Raw genomic sequence first — 18,938 nt, forward strand, 5'->3', positions numbered from 1 at the left:
TGTATGAGTTTACCATAGCCTTCTCAACATGTTTTTGGATTTACGCCAATCAGACTGATAAAAATGTTTGGATTTTAGCCCATCCACTGTAATAAAATAGTATAAATTTCTTACTATGATTAAAGGTAAACAACTTTTCATATGTTTAAGAGCCATTTGTATTTCCTTTTCTATGAGATTTGCCCATGTTTTTCTTGTCTTATAGGTCTTTTTTTTTTAAATCAATTTCTTAGAACTCTTTATATATTAAGAAGAGTAGCATTTGTCTGTGGTATGAACTGAGCATATTTTTTCCTGTTTGTCATTTTTTACTTTTTAATTTTTTCCTCTTAATTTTCAGGTGGTTACATTTGTTAGTCTTCTCTTATGTCTTTTGTATTTTAAGTCAAAATTAGAAAGTCCTTTCCCACTCCAAGACTAGAAGTGTTTTCTCTGTTGTCATCTAGTACTTTCATGATTCTGTTTTTCTTTTTCTTTTTCTTTCAGTTTTTCTTATTTAAATCTTCGATCTACTTGGAGTTTATCTTGGTTTATGGTATGATAGTTGGATTCAACCTTTATCCCTAGATGACTATCTCATTGTATCACACCATTTTTTGAAAAACTGCTGGTAATTCAATGCCCACTGGTTTGAGATGCCACCTTTATCATATACTATATGTCTTAAAAAGAAATATTTTATGTTCCAAATATAAATGTATGTATGTGTGTGTATGTATGTGTATATATATATATACATATATATGTATATATGCGCTTATATTCTAAAATGGCTTTTAGAATGCTAGAAGAAAGTTTGAATTTTCCTTTTGTAGGCCTAAAGAATTTCTTTTTTATTGTGATAAAACATACATGATGAAAAATTTACCATTTTAACCATTTTTAAGTGTGAAGTTCCAGGACATTAAGTATATTTACATTGTTGTGCACTATCACTACCATCCATCTCCAGAGCTATTTCATCTTCCCACTCTATGGCTTTGAATCAAATATACTTCATTTTATGGCATACCATACATTTTTAAGAGGTATGCTGATTTCAGAGGTGTTCATATGTGGGAGAATGTACTTCTGAGAATTTACAAAATATAGTTCCTGACTGTATCTGGTGTATTTCTGGATGTTCTGCTGTATCCCACTGGTTTGCTTCTTTGTGTGTCGGTGTCACATTGTTTTATTTATTGAAGATTTAGATTATCTTTTAATATATAATAGGGCTAGTTTCCTTTCACTAGTTTTTTTGTTTTGTTTTGTTCTTCCGAAGACGTCTTTTTACAACTCTTCTTATGTATCTGTCCAGATAATCGAGGCAGCTTTTCCTTGGCTGTTGTAGATCTTCTTTCCTTCCTTCTTTCTACCTGTAGTCCACTTAAATTGTAAAGACTCGGCATACGGAAGACCTTGTTTTATGCCTGGAGATCAGCTATACGTCCTAGTTCAGAGTAGTTTCTTGGAATGTTTGTATATCTGCTTGACTTTCTTCTACTCGGTTTTTATTTTAAGAATTGCCATGGAAGGTAGTCTTTTCCTAATCTGCACTGTTGCTGTAAAAGAGAGATACCCTTATGAAAGTTCTTAGAATCATTCACTCCTTTTTTATCTTGTACACAGAATGTTAGCCTTTTTCAGCAAAGTAAGCATTGTTCTTATAATGATGAAAAATCTTAAATCTTTGCCACTGTATCAGGGTTTAATGTGGTTCTCTAATGCACTTACCCTCAGTACAAGTTTGTTGTTTTGCCAAATATTCCTATTAAATATTTAGCATTTATCATATTGTTTTATTAGAACTTGGCTTTATTTGCACTTATAGATCATAAACTCATTTACTTTTTTTTCTTGTACTGAAGAACCCATTGTAAGAGCCAGTAAATCCTGTGGAAAATGGCCTTCAGTGATCTTACGTCAAGAACCGTGCGTCTATATGATAGTTGGCTCAAAGATGCTGGTAAGTAACCAAACTTCGTACTTAAGGCGCATCTTTTCTTTTTATGTTAGATCCAGTATTTAATAGGATCTCTCTGAAACAGAATGAGAGACTGCAACTTAACACAACCTCATAACACCTCAAATATTAATTTTTATTACTAGTTAACAAAGAGGAAGTATCAAAGTTCTCATTACAAATATGCACAAAGATAGAGCTATACCAGTGTTCATTATGATGTTTTTAATAATGAAAATATTATTATAAATATCCAGCTTTAATATCCAGTGAAGAAAATTGGTTGATAGATGATGGTACATTCCAATTCAGCAGTCATTAAAAGTGATTTTTGGAGGCACAGTGCACTTAGGCTTGCTTCTGCCCTCTTGTTCCTAAGGAAATAGCAATTAATGGCAACAATACTGGTTCTTGAATGGGAGGGGTTGCACCCTCAGGGCTGTATCAGAGAGGGCAGGGACTGTTTCATAGGCTCATCCCTAAGTAATTCTGAAATGTCTGCCTTCTTGCTATGCCCATTTAAAAAAAAAAATCAATGTTCTAGGAGAAATTTAATGCCAAGTCAAGTTTGAATATGTTAAACGAAGAATGGGTTATAAAACAACACATACATTACTTTTATGAGAGCCGTTGTCTGTGTGTGATAGGATTATGGGTAATTTCTATTTACTTATCTATGGCTTTTTTTTTTAAGATTTTTTTTATTTATTTGACAGAGATCACAAGTAGGCAGAGAGGCAGGCAGAGAGAGAGGAGGAAGCAGGCTCCCTGCTGAGCAGAGAGCGGGACGCAGGGCTCTATCCCAGGACTCTGGGATCATGACCTGAGCTGAAGGCAGAGGCTTTAACCCACTGAGCCACCCAGGCACCACTATGTCTTTTTTTTTAAAATACCACTCAAATGTGTGTTGCTTTTATAACCATCACAGAACATTTTAAAAATGTAACAAAGGTAGGGCTCCTGTGTGGCTCAGTCGGTTAAGCATCCAACTCTTCATTTTGGCTCAGGCCATGATTTCAGGTTTGTGAGATTGAGCCCCTCACTGGGGTCTCTGCTGGGTTCCTCACAGAGCCAGCTTAAGATTCTCCCTCTCCTTCTCCCCCTGCCCCTCACCTTATGTGTAGATATATGACAAAGGTAAAACGATTTTTAAATAAACAAGGAATCAGAGTATTGTAGAGCTGAGGCAGACCTCATCAAAAGTGGTATCATCAAAGCTAACTCATTTTAGAATTAAAGACACTGAGGCCCAGAGATGTGACCTTGTTGAGAATGTGGCAAGTTGTTGGCAGGAAAGACGAGAACCTGTGTTTCCTGGTTTTGATTAGATTTCTGGTATTTCATATGTGAATTATTTGACACATATTCACTAGCTTCACCACTTCAGCCTAGCTCTTCCCTATCAACCAGAAATCACATGTTCTCCAAATTCAGGAAGAAAAAGTGCTGCCTCTTGACATTGAACACAACTGGAATTATTTTCCAATTTAGGCAGATTTTAGCAAAGATGCATTCTGTCGTGGTTGCCATCTTTCTCAGGAGTCTGCTAAAGACCAATTTTATTTCACTAAAAAAGGTCTCAACACATTTGCCCCGGAAGAGCACCAAGGGTTTTTTCAGTATCCCATAAATAGTGAAGTTTCAATCTGGTAGGGAAATAGAAAATGATTGTTTCTTTCTGTGTTTCTTCCTTTTTTTCTTAGTTTTTTAACTTATGTAATGATTCTGAGAACATATAGATTTCTCTAGATGTCCCCCTTCTTTCATAAGGTTTATAGTAGTTCTCATAAATTCAGTATTTAATTAAAATACTATTTGTCTTGTTTTAATGGCTTTCACCTTTTTTGTATTTTAAAAATAGTAATATTTGGGGGTGCCTGGATGGCTTAGTGTATTAAGCCTCTGCCTTTGGCTCAGGTCATGATCTCAGGGTCCTGGGATCGAACCCCATATCAGGCTCTCTGCTCAGAGAGCCTGCTCCCCCTCCACCCACTCTCTGCCTACTTGTGATCTCTCTCTCTCTGTCAAATAAATAAATAAAATTTAAAAAAAATAGTAATATTTTAACTACTTTTCAAAGTAGAGGTATGTCTTGCTACCTGAAATGTCATGATTTGAACTTGGAAGCCAAGTAGATTTGGGTGCATTTTTGAAATGGACCTGTTGGAAGCATAAGTCTCTTGCTCTTTACTATACCAAATATGGTAGCTCAAGAGAGTCAGATAATCAGTATCCTAACTCAGGATAATCAGTATCCTAACTCAGGAGCCAAACTGATTTAGATGATGATTAATATCCATATAGAGCTGAAAGTATAAAATGTTTTTAAATGAATGACTTCTGAATTCCATTTCCACTATAATCCATGTGATGACTCTGCTTTTTATTAGAAATACTTTCATTGAAAAGCTAAGCAATCTTAGGTCAGAAAAGGGAATAATAGAGGGTTGGAGATGGTTAGGGAGAAACAAAGGGAGCCCCTGAAAAATCATTGCAGACTGTACAGGGAAAGTGAGAGAGAGGGGCAGGCAGTGCTGCATCTATGGTTATGCTAATCTGAAGTCATGAGAGAGGGGAGGGGGTAGGGGAATGTATGATGAAAAGAACTAGATTTAAGTTCTGCCATTTCCATGGATTGGCTAGGTGGTCTTGAACAAATTATTGTCTGTGTTAAATAGACATTTCTTTTTCAACAAAACAGAGGTGAGGATGGTACCTATGAGCTACCAGACAATGTGCATAAAAGTGCTCTGTGTCTTAGGAAGTATCTAAACACAGATGGTGGTGGTTGTTACAGATGATGGAAAGAGTACTGTCATCTAAAAATACTTTTAATATAGCATATGCTTTTTATGTCTATTCATATATGTAATTTAAAAATAAAATATCTATTTTTAAAATTTTTAATTTAAGATTTTTACTTAAAATTTAAGTAAAATTTATTAAAATTTTATTAGATTTAAATTTAAATTTTTGTAATTAAAAAAATTTTTTTTAAATGTTCATATATATATAAATGTCTATTCATATATATATATATATATATATATATATATATATATGTAAGTTTTAAAAAATCAGGGCCTAGAGGGTTAAAATGCTTTGTGTTAGATTTATAAGTTTGTGAGAACACTATCAGGTATAACAGGAGGGTATTTTGCTTCTGCTTAGTGTGGTATTGATCTCACAGAGCCATTAGAAATCACTCCTGGCCATTTTAGTCCAGTTTTACTTAGCTTACCCTGGGAAGGACTGAACCCATGATCAAGGGCCAAGATTTTCAAGTGTATTCTTGGCTTTGGCCCTATTCTTGAGTGGCATTCGGGAAACCTGTTATTTATTGGTTTCCTGATTGTTAGAGAAGTAGTGGGCATGCATAATTATTTCATGTGGAAAATTCCTTAGCTACCCAAATTTAATTAACAGTTAATTAACACCTAAGCTGTAAGAGGATTTATTATGATTCCCGGATATGAGATGTCAAATTCTGAAGGCATGCTCTAGTAGCATTTTGGACTGTAGAGAAATGGAAACTTGTTAATGTTTCAAAAGCAACTTTCCTTATGTTTGGTTAGTAATAATGGCTTTTCAAACCTAGTTATGATTTTTTTACAAGAAGATGGAGTGTGAGTTGAGTTGCTGCCATTCTGAACCTTTGGTACTTCACAAAGCGCTGGAGGTACATGTTTGCTTTTCCTCTCAGCGTCTTCATCTTGGTGCATTGAATTTTAAAGGGTGTACTTGAGCTAGTACATGCTACTTAAGAAGAGAACGCTCTCTTACAAGTAGTTGATGGAAAAGCTCATTAAAATTCTATCTTTGTGGCACTTCTATTTTCCCTGTACTCTCTCTGAAACCCTCTTAGAAAAGAATTATTAGGCTAGCAATAAGTCAGAACTTCAGTAATGAGTAGGGTATGGACTGTAGACAACCTGCCTCCTCATCCTCTTATTTCATCTTGGCTCAACTCATGACTCTTATGCCCAACCCTGAGGCCAAGTAGGAGGTACATGAAATACTCTTCCCTCAGCCTCTTGAGTCTGGGAAAAAAATAGCTCGCTTCACCCCTGAATCTTTCGTAAATTGTGGAATCACACAGGGAGTCTTTATCCCAGACTTTAAATGGCTTTGAGCAGTCTCCCCACAACTTCCCAGATCAAGTCACCATCCACACATGACTTGCAGACATCTTGTCAGGGGAGTCCCCCTACCTCACATAGAAGTGGGCTCCCTATTCAGAAAGGTAGAACTGTTACTGAGCAAGAAGGCAGGCAACATGAACAGTTGTCAGAGTCATTAACAATGACCGGAGTCATGAACATCGTAGTAAAGGCTTTGAATTTCATAGCTGGGTAGGGAGAGCTGATGTGAGCAGATGAATAATCTGGGCAGAGCTATACTTTTAAAAAGTGCATTTGGAAGTCGTATGGAAGACAAGGTGTAGCAGATTGGAACAGATGCAGGGAAACCACATAAAAGACAACTGCAAAGCACCTAGCGAGGGATGCTGAGGCCCCCAGTGTAGGTGGACAAAGCCCTGAAGCCCTGGTTCTTAACTCTAATAGTTCATTGTAGTTACCTCAGTATCTATGGATGCCTGGGACCCATGCCTTAGGATTCTGATGTGGTTAAAACAGGGTCATTTCGCTTTTTAATTTCTTAATTTGATTTTTAATTTGATTTTGATTTTTAAATACTATAGAGGGAATTCTGCTATCCTGACAGAATTCAGATCTGCTGTCATAGTAGCAATGCATACTTATTGAGTCCTTAGGTTGTGCTGGGCTCTTTACATATAGTAACTCATTAAATCCCCTATGAGATACATGCCGCTTTATGCCCAATTCACAGATGAGGAAAGTAAACACAGAGAAGTGAAGTCAGTGGCTCCAGATCCCATGAGTCAGTGGCAGAGCCAGTTCCAGAACCCAGGCCAGCAGATTCCAAAGCTTTGCTGAAATAGGTTTTAAAAATAAACAAAAGGGCTTAATATACTGTTTTATGAAAATAACATGAAATTAGCCAGCTTTTCCCATAAGATACAATGATATTTTCTAATTTATAGTACTTGAAAGTCACACATAGGATTAAAAAATATATATTTTCTATGCTTAAAATATTAAATTATGGGAAAAAATTATTTTTTTAAGCTTTTTTTTTTTTCTCCATCCTGAGCCAACCCAGCATGCTTTTCCTGGCTTGTTTTCTTTCTAGGGCTACCAGAGGAAGAACAGAAAGATGTAATTTGATATTTTTTCCCCTTGCTGAGTCAATAAAAAGAATAAAATAAAATGTATCTTTAATTCAGGAATTCCTTTACAGACACACACACACACACGGATCTCAGTTTCAGTCATACCTATGATGTCTGTTAAGAACAGGAACATTTTAAATTGCTTACAAAGGAGAAGAAAAAAATTTAAATCATCCATACTGTCACCATCCAAAGGTGACCACGTTAGTTAACATCCTACCGGTGGTCTTGTTTGGCACTGGCTGAAAGTCCTTATTTCATTGGAAGTGAAAACTAGACATATTCGTATGTTCCTATATTCAAGCTTCAGATTACCCACTGATAGAAGAAATTCAACAGAGTTGAAGCAGTTCTGATTCCATTCTGTGCCATTTGTGTGGTAAACTTTTATTTACTGTGACTTCCCTGGTGAGTTACCGGCCTGCGGCTCGCGCTCCGTTTGGCCGTTGAAACTGCAGGTGGCACCCGGATGTCCTAGGGAACATGTGGAAGGGAAGAAAGGTGACTAACAAACGCAGTAAAAGACTTCAGTGCTGTGTACCTGGATAGCTGATTTCAAAACTTGTTCTGATTTCAAAGTGTGACAATCTTAATATGAGGGGGCAAAATTTAATTTTGAGAACTTTATGTTTTTATGAATATGTCAGCAAACTTTTGTTGAATTTCTATCTTGTGCAGGATACTTTACTAAAATTGTTCCTGCTAAGACATCGGTGACTTCCTTTTGTTAAAGCCAGTGTTACTTTTCAGGCTACATTTTTACTTTCTCTCTCTGCTTCATTTTATCCTTTGACTCCTTCCAAAGATTCACTCTTCCCTTAGCCTCAAAATAGCTCACTTCTGTGGCTTTCCTTCTCTCTCTCTGGCCACTTGGTCTTTTTTTTTTTTTAAACAGTTTTCTCATCTACCGTCCCTCCTGCAAAGATTAAGTCCTAAAGATTCTGACTTGAACCACTTCCTCTCCTTACTCTACCCATTTTCCTAAGCCACTTTCATGGCTCTGTTGTTCACCTTTCATGTGATAAAGATATCCCATAGTACATCTCTGGCCCAGATCTTTCTCCTGCTTCCAGATTAAAATCTCCAGGTGCCTAAAGGAGTCTCCATAGACATGTTTTAGAGGAAGGTCAAAGTGTAAGATGTTTGAAAGCATTAGCCATCTCTCCCTGACTAGTCTTTCTCCATATCCTGCATTCCTACTCTCAGCGACAGTACAATTACCTAAACAAAAATCTCAGTTTTTCCTTAACTTCCACCTGTTTCTCATTCCCTGTATTTAACTATTTATAACATTTTATGTTTTTTGCCTCCTTACTATATCTTAACATGATCAGATCCTATTTATCTTCATCACTACCTGCTTTTTAAATTTTTAATTCTAATATAATTAACGTATAGGGTTATATTAGTGTCATGTACAATAGAATGACCCAACAGTTCTATATATCACTCAGTGATCCTAAGTGTACTCATAATCCCCTGTCACTACCTAATTTTTTTTCATCCTAAGTATACTCATAATCCCCTGTCACTACCTAATTTTTTTATCACTACCTAATTTTTAATGGTTTAATTTTAAGATTTATTTCAGCAAAGAACTCTTTCCCAAACTGTGTTCCACAGTGTTCGTTCCACAAGGTGTTAAATGGTATTCTACACAATATTAGTTAGAGGAATGGCCAAATAAGTTTGAGAAATGTTGCATACCACCATTCTCATCTTGGCAATTCACAATGAACACGAAGCACTAAGAAATCCTGCAGAAAAAGAGTTTGTTTAGCATTCCCATTAACCTCACCCTACTTCTTCTGTGGGCAGGTTTTAATTGGCTTGCTTCCATTGTATAGATTGAGTCAAGTTTGTATAGGATAGGAAGTAAGGAACATAATCGTTTTTCTTCCGAATATTCATTTTTCCTGTCAACATTTGCTGAGTAATCTCTCCTTTCCCTGCTTGTTTATGGGTCTTCCTTTATCATATATTAAATTCCTAAATATCTTGGGGTCTGTTTTAGAGCTAACTTTTGGCTTTTTTATTTATTTTTCCAAGAGAGGGCATCTCTTGGTATTTTTTATGAAAACCCATCTAAATATAGATTTTTAATAGCTAAAGCCATGCCTCCATATATCCAAGTATCAGATGTGAAATTTTGCAGCAATAAAATTGAGGCCAAGTGAGTCCTCAACCATGAAGTCTATTGGAGAAATTTTTGCACTGGGTAGGAAGTCAGACTTGAAAGGGTATTCACAGTATTTTGGCAATTGGCTACATCATTAGCAGTTGAAATGAGCAAGGGCTGTATTCCTCCCACCCCTCTTTCCCAATTGACAAAAGTGGTAGTGTTTAGCAACCTAAGATTAGCCAGGACTCAGTTTTCAGTCAGATATACCTAGAAACCTGTTCATATCTATCTTCCTTCATAATGCTCTGATTTTTAGGAGGTGATTTAGTAAACTTATACCTGAACTACTTAAGATTATAGAATTAATCACATCTTATTTTTTGTGTGTGTCATTCTTTATTTTAAGAATATTTTTAGGGGTGGCATGGTCAGTTGAGCATTCAGCACTTGGTTTTGGCTCAGGTCATAATCTCAGGCTCATGAGATGGAGACCCGTGGGGCTCTGCACACCCAGCATAGAGTCTGTTTCAGATTCTCTCTCTCTGCCTCTCTTGCTCATGCTTGCTCACTCTCTCTCTCTCAAATAAATAAATCTTTAAAAAAAAACTTCAGACATTAAAACATAGTCATAATATTATAATCATACCAAAATAAAACATTGTCAAGAATTCAACCAGTATTCATATTTTCCTACATACCTCATAAGAGTACTTTTTTAAAGAGTAGATCTTTTTTTTTTTTTTTAAAGATTTTATTTATTTATTTGACAGAGAGAAATCACAAGTAGATGGAGAGGCAGGCAGAGAGAGAGGGAAGCAGGCTCCCCACTGAGCAGAGAGCCCAATGCTGGACTCGATCCCAGGACCCCGAGATCATGACCTGAGCTGAAGGCAGCGGCTTAACCCACTGAGCCACCCAGGCGCCCCAGATCTTTTTTTTTAAAGATATTATTTATTTATTTGACAAAGAGAGAAATCACAAGTAGACAGAGAAGCAGGCAGAGAGAGGGGGAAGCAGGCTCCCTGCCAATGCGGGGCTTGATCCCAGGACCCTGAGATCATGACCTGAGCTGAAGGCAGAGGCTCAAGCCACTGAGCCAAGCAGGTGCCCTCATAAGAGTATTTCTAACTGCTAGTTTGGTCACTTTTTATAGTTGAGGCATTAAAATAATTACTCAAATGATTTATCCTATAAAAATAGCCCATGTTAGGGGCACCTGTGTGGCTCAGTAGGTTAAAGCCTCTGCCTTCGGCTTGGGTCATGATCCCCGGGTCCTGGGAATGAGCCCCGAGTTGGGCTGTCTGCTCAGCAGGGAGCCTGCTTCCCCCTCTCTCTCTGCCTGCCTCTCTGCCTACTTGTGACCTCCATCTGTCAAATAAATAAAATAATAGCCCATGTTAGAAATATTGATATAAATTTTGACTTTATTTTTTTTCCTTTTCTACTTGAACAACATTCTAAATATATTAAGAATGCTAGATTACATGAATTTTTCTATAAGTCTCTATACACATGGATCCTTTTCTCATGGTCAAGTGATCTTAAGAGACTTCTGGGATAAGTTTGACATTTTTCCATTTTGAGATTTGTTGCTTCTTTCATCATGTTTATAGAATTTTTGTTTATTTTTGCAATAAAAGAATTTTATTTACATAAATAGAGCTAGATTTGCTTATTCATGAGTATCTACTTCCTGATACATGATAAGTACTTTGATATAAAGATTTAGTTTTGATTATCATTTTTCAGAAAAATATTTCATGATTTATTTGAATATTTTTCAGTTTTTCTTTTCTATTTTACTTCTGTTCAGGAATACCTATTATATTTGCAAGTCCCCTGTTTATTTGGCATATATTTTTTTTCTCAAATACTTGAAAAAAAATTCATTATTGAAGAATAATTAACATACAATGTTATATTAGTTTCAGGGGTACAAGATACTGATTCAGCAATTTTATACATTACTCAACACTCACCATAAAAGTGTCACCATACAGGGGCGCCTGGGTGGCTCAGTGGGTTAAGCCGCTGCCTTCGGCTCAGGTCATGATCTCAGGGTCCTGGGATCGAGTCCCGCATCGGGCTCTCTGCTCAGCAGGAAGCCTGCTTCCCCCTCTCTCTCTCTGCCTGCCTCTCCATCTACTTGTAATTTCTCTCTGTCAAATAAATAAATAAAATCTTTAAAAAAAAAAAAAGTGTCACCATACAGTTTTATTGTAACATTATTGACTATATACCCTGTACTGTACTTTTCATTTCCAAATCACATTTTATCTTGAGTTGCAATTTTTAATTGATGTAATTCTCCTGGCCTGGAATGAGCAGTGACCAGGTAAATTTCTTTCAACATGGTTGTGAGGCTAATACAGTTTTTTTTGTTTTATTTTGTTTCTTTTTATTTATTTATTTTATTTTTATTTATTTATTTATTTATTTTTTTGTATGTGTGCTCAAGTTGATTAGCCTATTTTGGACACCTAGAACCCTTACTTAAGGTAGATGATGCTATGGTCCCTTTCAATTCTATGATTCTATGATACAGTATATATGGAAATGTCCTAGTTTCCTTAGGAGAAAGAAGAAAGTTAAGGAACAGCAAGCACAGACATATTTTTGTATAAAAAAAAAAATCTGGATAGAGAAACTCTAAAATGTTACCAGTGGTGATAAATGCATGGTGGAACTATGCTGGGTGTCCTCTTTTCCCCAGATCCATTCTGCACCCTGCGCTGGACCGTGGGGAATGACCAGTATAGAGTATAACTATGGGCTTGCTCCCCTACTCTGGTTTCTGGTTGGGTTCAGCTAATGGAGAGTCCCAGAAGATCAGGGAGAGTGGGGGGTGGTAATGAGATATTGATTCCCCAGCCACTTACTTTCAGAATTGCCTTGTGTTGTTGGCCCAGTCCCTCTGCTAAAGGTCATAGCTCTTCTCCAGGAGGGCTTCTCTATTTGACTCCTGGGTTCTAGTAACCACTACTTCCCTTTGCCCTTTGAGGCCTGTGGTTATAGTAGCCCACCCTTCCTAGCCCCTTCGCTATCCCTGGTGATATCCCTTTATCCTTCCCAAGGACAGTAGATCATTGACCGAATAGTCTGCTGTCAACATTAGGATCTAGGTGCTTGCTTTAAGAAGTGCTGGTTGCTGTCAGTTATTTCTTGGCTAAATGGATGTGCACTTACTTTTTGTTTTTAGATCCAAGAGTCGAAGACTGGTTCCTCATGTCCTCACCTCTGCCACAAACCATCGTCCTGGGACTCTATGTCTATTTTGTCACTTCTCTAGGACCAAAGCTCATGGAGAATCGAAAGCCCTTTGAACTCAAGAAAGTGATGATAACATACAATTTTTCCATAGTTCTCTTTTCTGTGTATATGTGTTATGAGGCAAGTGTCTTCAGTATTCCTAGTGGGAGAATTTTGCCTGACTCTTCCTGTTTTGCTGTTGTTATGTTTCTTGTTATGATTATAATGGTAATGCTGAGATTTAAGGGATTTTAGAAATTTATCTTAAATTTTTGCCCCAAAATTGTTTTGTATGGACCTGCTATTGAACTATTTAGAGGATCTCAGTATAGTCTACCTCACAAGTAGTGAGAAAAATTAACATTAAGTCCAGGAACTTGCACATAGGTAATCTTAGTAGATGATTGAATGAATCTGTGAATGTTAGTTTTAAGGAAACTCATACATAGAGAAATTAAGTAACTTACTCAAAGTAACACAGCTGGTTATTGGAGGATTGATATTTGAGTCCAGGTCTGTCTGACACTGGGAGCTCATCTTGACTATGTAATGAGTTATCATCATTGTGGTAGGAACCGCAGAGGAGCTATAATATAGTAGACTGTTTAGGTTTGGTTTAGCTGGGCCTTGAGGACGCAGAGAATTTGGACTCCTACAAAGCAGTAGGTAAGGGAGTCTTTCCCTTAATTGTCAATAAAAGAGATAGGGATCTTTCAGAACCTAAGAGTAGACTCATGGATTCTCTCTCACCCACTGTACTGTTAACTTTCACCCAGCTTCAGTTACCTGCTTTTCTGAGATTCCTTGCTTCTTTTTTCAACACTGGTTGGCTTCTTCACCTTCTACTCCTTATTTACTTCTTTGCAGCATAGCTTGTGCTTCCTCATAACTGGAACTCTCTGGCCTCTCTTGACACCATGACCTCTCCACATGCATTCCTCCACCTTGATTCCTGCTGCAAATCCACCTGACTGAGTCACCTTATGTCTGCTGTAGCCTCATGTCTCACCTGCCTCCTCAAGTCTGGACTTACTTTGCTACCTTCTAGTTCTTCTATTTTATTACCAAAATCAACTATAAGCTCTCTTACTGTCCCTTCTGGATCATGAGTAACTGAAAGGGAAGGGATAACAGAGATGGGGAGCAGAAAAAATTCATGCTTTTACCAAGTTAGGACAGAAAGGAAATAACCTCTAGGATCATGTTAAGTGCAGACCTAGAAGCCAGGAGACCAGGGGCTAATTAGTACCAGTTGTGCTACTAACCAGCTGCCTTATTTTTGAGCAAGTTACTTAAGCCCTCTGGGCCTTAGTTCCCTCTTTTTATAGAGTCAGGATTAAACCAAAGTGTTTCTCATGTCCCTTTGTGCTCCGTGTCAGATTATGTCATTCAGTATAATGTCCCCAAATTTGTTTCTCAAGAAGGAATTTAATTATAGCCAGTAAGTTTGGGTTCCTATTTTAGCAAATACAATGTAAAAGGAGTTTTGAAAATATCTGAATTTGGTGGTTTCTATCTATCATTAATCACTCATACTAGAGTTGCTTATATGCCTATGTTGGGCTTATTACCTGCCAGATATAAATTATTGCTCATTCTTCTTGATGGTCTGCCATACAGGAATGTCAGAAGCTTCACAGACTATTAGAATGCTCTTAAACTTAATGTCAGGAAAGCAACAGTTTCCATTCTCTTTTTAAACAAAGAGTTTGGCAGCCAGTCATCATGTCATCTCCAAGACACTGAACACATCACGTGGTTTGTTGGGTAGAGCACAATTGCATTAGATATACAGAGGAGACACCTCCACTTATGGATGTTAGGGAAAATAAGAACAGGATGAAAGGGAAGTGTATCAGACTAAAGGAACCCACATGCCTTATTGAATAGTGATGATTTTGAATGTGCTAGTTACTTGGAACCAGACAGACATTAAGAGATAGAGACTTGTGAAGACCTAACCAAAGCCCATGTCACAGAGCTTCTCTTGTTCAGCTTAGTCCTTATTTGGGGTAGAGAAAAGTGGAGAACCAGTCATCCCAGTTAGGTAAGTAGACTTGGTTTAACTTGCAGCAGTCAGTAGAGAGTCTGACTGGGAGAGAATATGATGCTCACTGACAGATCAGGTCTTTGTAGAATTAGCTATTTTCCTACCACATTCCCTTGTTCCTTTGAGAAATATTCACTGATTTGGTTTTTTAAGTCATTTTTCTTACCCATAAAATATGTCCCATACTTTTCTGTATCTTATGATAGTCTTTTTTTAAGATTCCATCATTTACCAAGTAAACAGTAGGATTAACTATCTTGCGAATCAAGCTAGGAGCAAATATCAGGAAAGCATAGTGTGATTTTGAAATGCCACTGTCTAAACAGTTGTTCTTTCTCTTTTGCTTCTTTTTGTTTTTTACCATAAAAATATAATTCTGATGAACCCCATAAATTTTTTCTTTTAAAAATTAATTTATGGTTAAGTTTTCATTTTAGCTCTAATAGTAATTAAAAATAGAAATTTAAAGTGTGCATGAATGGCAGAAAATGATGTAACCATTATACTGAGAAAGAAGACATTCCAGGGAAGGTGTTGGCACTTGTGAGAATACGATGTTAGAGAAGAGCTGGCCATATTGTCAGAACACTCAGTTAAGCCAATCATTTAATATACTCATTAAATGAAAATTAGAGCCCTTAGCTTTTCATTTTTAGATACTGTTTGTTTGTTTCTTTAATTTATTTGAAGTTTTTATTTGGATCAGATACTGTTTTAAAAGAACTTCCCACCATCATACTAAAAGAATGTCAATGTAATCTTTGAATTAAGGTTCAGATAAAAACAATAAGCTCTTTGTCCTCACCACTGGTCTAAGGTCATTTTGTGGGTGTGCTGGAATTAAGGCATGCACTCTTATTGTTAACATTTTTGTCTCTTATTTGTCATGTGAATCCAAACTGAACTAATCTCTGAGACTTATGTTTGATCAATCTTGATTTTAAGAACCATAGACTACCGTTTCACAATACACATGCTAGCCAAGGACAGGAAAGCCCAGTTGTGGCAGCCGCTAATAGTACAGTAAGAAATTTTGGTTGTCCATTTATTTCTTGACTGATTAAGAAGATTAGAAATTGCCAGAAAAGACTGTTTTCAGACTCTGTTATTCCCTTCAGAGTACACAAATATATTCATGGGTATATATAGATATACATATATTTACATATACCAGCATACACCTACGAGTATTTGCTATCGAAGCAAAACACTCCCAGTGTTTTATTCTCCACTGTCTTAGAATAATCATCATAAGAAATGAACATTTGAGTCAGAACACAGTTGATACAAGTAATATATAACTATGATTTTGAAAATTCCTGTTGCTTTATCAAGTGACTTCCCATTTTATAATATTCTAGCCTTTTCCCTCAATGCTGCATGCTGAGTCAGCTGAGCTTGTGGTAAAGAGACACAATCAAAAGTACCATTGTTGTAGCTGTTGAGCAAAGTCTTCCTTCTTTAATATACATGTGCTCTCTTACAGTTTGTGATGTCTGGCTGGGGTACAGGTTATTCACTTCGGTGCGAAGTTGTTGACTACTCCCAGTCACCTTCAGCATTGAGGGTGAGTTTTTCTTTGGAAAAACTTGTAACTCAGATGTTATTCAAATGTTACTCAGATGTTTAGAGTTTGTTTTTTTAACACTTAATATGAACTCAGAAGACGTAAATGACCCAATTCTCAAATTATATGGACGGAGAGAAAAAAAGCTAAAAATTTTAAGAAAGAATCAAAGTCAGGGGTGTAGTTTTCTGTTAAATGAAAATTGGTACTTTTATTTTTTAACTTCCTGGATTTAAAAATGAATTCATATCTGGGTCCTCAAAAAATTAAAAATAGGATTACCCTATGATCTGGCAATTCCGTCTGGGTATATACCTAGAAGAATTGAAAACAGGGCCTCAGAGATATATTTATATACCCATATTCATAGCAGCATTATTCATAATAGCTAAAAGGCCGAGGCAACACAAATGTCCACGGACAGATGAATGGATAAAGAAAATGTGTCGTATCTATACAACGGAATATTATCCAACCTTAGCTAGGAAGGAAATTCTGACATGTGCTGTAGCATGGATGAACCTTGAGGACATTATGCTAAGTGAAATCATACAGGCACAAAAAGACAAATACTGTATGATTCTATTATATGAGGTACCTGGAGTAGTCAGATTCAGGGACAGAAAGTGAAATTGTAGTTGTCAGGAGTTGGTGGGGAAGGGAGATCAAGAGTTATTGTTTAATAGGCACAGAGTCTCACTTTTGCAAGATGAGAAGAGTTGTTCGGACGGATGGTGGTGATGATTGCACAGTCATGTCAAGGTACTAAATGTCACCAAACTGAACACTTAGTAATGATTAAGATGGTAAATTGGGTTATGTGTATTTTGCCAGATTAAAAAAATAAAATTTTCCTCCATAGAAAAAATAAAATAAATTCATATTTATGTGTGTTTCTGCAGATGGCACGCACCTGCTGGCTTTATTACTTCTCCAAATTTATTGAGCTTTTAGATACTGTGAGTATGTGGTTACCACATTTGCTAAATATTTGATATTTTAGTAGAAGCAATAAACTGCTAGAGTTCAGTTGTCTTGATAACTCTGGTTATTTCTCTACTTGAGGCAGACTTCCTATTATCTTTTACCTTTTATTATCAGTAACTTTAGAGAATAGATAGGATAAGCATTTTTTTTCAGTCTTTTACAAATTCTGAAGGGTTTTCTTGTGTATCTACCACCTGACTAAGATATGCATGTAACTGTCACTGCAAAACTGTGCTACTTTATGAAGATGAATGACAGGTGTTTGGGGAAGCAAGTTCAGGAAGCAAAGAGCAGAGAACATTTTACCTTGGGTTCTTTCAGTATAAACCAAAGCACTATGTCATCCATATTTCTTTAAGAGGATAAGTGCTTCAAAATTCATAAACTTACATTAGGATATTATCCCAGGGATATTAGTAATTTTGATAATATCAAAATGATCTCCAAATGCCTTTCTGAAGTTTATGCTTACTAGCTCTTCTCTCTTCCAACTTAACATCCTGTTGAGGATCAACTCTGAATTTGGGTGACTGGGTTCTGGGAGAAGCAAGCACCATGGATTATGGTCCTTGATGAGAGGAGAAAGCCGTGTTCTTCTGCTTTAACAGTAGCCAAGGAAAGCTGGGTATTTATCATATATTTGGGCATGTATGTCTCAGATACCTGGAACTAGTTCTGGATCTAAGAGCAGTGTCTTCTTCTTCAGGATACATATTACAATTACGTATTAGAGAATACATACTTCTTTTCTTTTTTAATTTAAATTTAGTTAATAACATATAATGTATTAACTAATTTCAGAGGTAGGGGTTATGACAGAACACATATCCCTTGTAGCAAACCTCAACATGCTTCACCTTCTCAGCTGATGAATCACATAATGTTAGAATTGGAAAGGATTTTAGTGAGCATAGAATACAGTGGTTCTCAAACTTGGGCTTGCCTTGGAATCACCTAAATACACAGATGCCTGGACCCCACCCCTAGGGTTTCTGATTCAGTGTGTTGGGCTCAGGAAGTTACATTTCTTTTAAGTTCTCAGGTGATGTTATTGCTGTTGGTCCAGACCCTACACTTGGGAGACCCCTGTTCTAGTCAGTGGTTCCCAGCCATCATAGTGCAGGAGCATTAACTGCATTAGAAAAAAAAAAAAAAAAAAAAAAAAAAAAAAAAACCTGGGAACCATCTCAGAGATTTGGTGCCAGGTGACCTGTACTTAGAGACTAGCCATGGCTATTTTTATAAAGCATCTTGGACATTGTAATATACAGCCAGAGTTTTGAACCACTGATCTGGGCCAGAGCTCTCAATCTGAAAATAAATTGAAGCCAGGAAGGTAAGTAACTCACCCAGAGGAATGCCACTATTGCTTGGGACCGGGACCCCAGATAGTTGGTTTGGGACTTTTTCATTGCATCATGCTGCCATCTTCCATGTGCATAAGCAAATGCATTTTGGCTTTATTGTTTTCCGCTTTGTATGTTCTCATTTATTTCCAGGTTCCATAAGGAAACAGTTGCTACGTCTATGTCCTTCCCTAAACCACATTTCTTAAATATTACTATGGATACTTTTGTTTGTGGTGCTCTGCTTGGGCCTATAGTTAGAAGTCTGACTCATTACTGGTATTCTGAATTTTGAATATTTTTCGAACACTTAATTCTGCTTTTGAATTTTTTCTTGAAAAAAATCTGCCCCTGCAAAAGCCTTCGTGTTCTCTTCTTCATTTCTGCAAACCATGGATACATTCAGTCTGGATGGCGC

The 18,938-nt window shown here is 36.8% G+C and overlaps 1 protein-coding gene across 2 annotated transcripts in view; it reads left to right on the forward strand.

Annotated features, from left to right (window-relative positions):
- ELOVL7 (ELOVL fatty acid elongase 7) overlaps positions 1 to 18,938 on the forward strand; it is a 78,493-nt gene that overhangs the window by 49,937 nt on the left and 9,618 nt on the right. For both annotated transcript variants that reach the window (XM_004744602.2, XM_013052322.2), the window contains 4 exons: positions 1,851 to 1,948; positions 12,521 to 12,711; positions 16,107 to 16,187; positions 17,090 to 17,146. In XM_004744602.2, the coding sequence (XP_004744659.1) occupies positions 1,885 to 1,948; positions 12,521 to 12,711; positions 16,107 to 16,187; positions 17,090 to 17,146 (393 nt within the window). In that variant the 5' untranslated portion in view covers positions 1,851 to 1,884. The remainder of the gene's footprint in view (positions 1 to 1,850; positions 1,949 to 12,520; positions 12,712 to 16,106; positions 16,188 to 17,089; positions 17,147 to 18,938) is intronic.

This window comes from Mustela putorius, unplaced genomic scaffold, assembly GCF_011764305.1.
Source record: "Mustela putorius furo isolate JIRA1106 unplaced genomic scaffold, ASM1176430v1.1 tig00000145_pilon_pilon_pilon, whole genome shotgun sequence".
NCBI classification, from domain to species: Eukaryota; Metazoa; Chordata; class Mammalia; order Carnivora; family Mustelidae; genus Mustela; species Mustela putorius.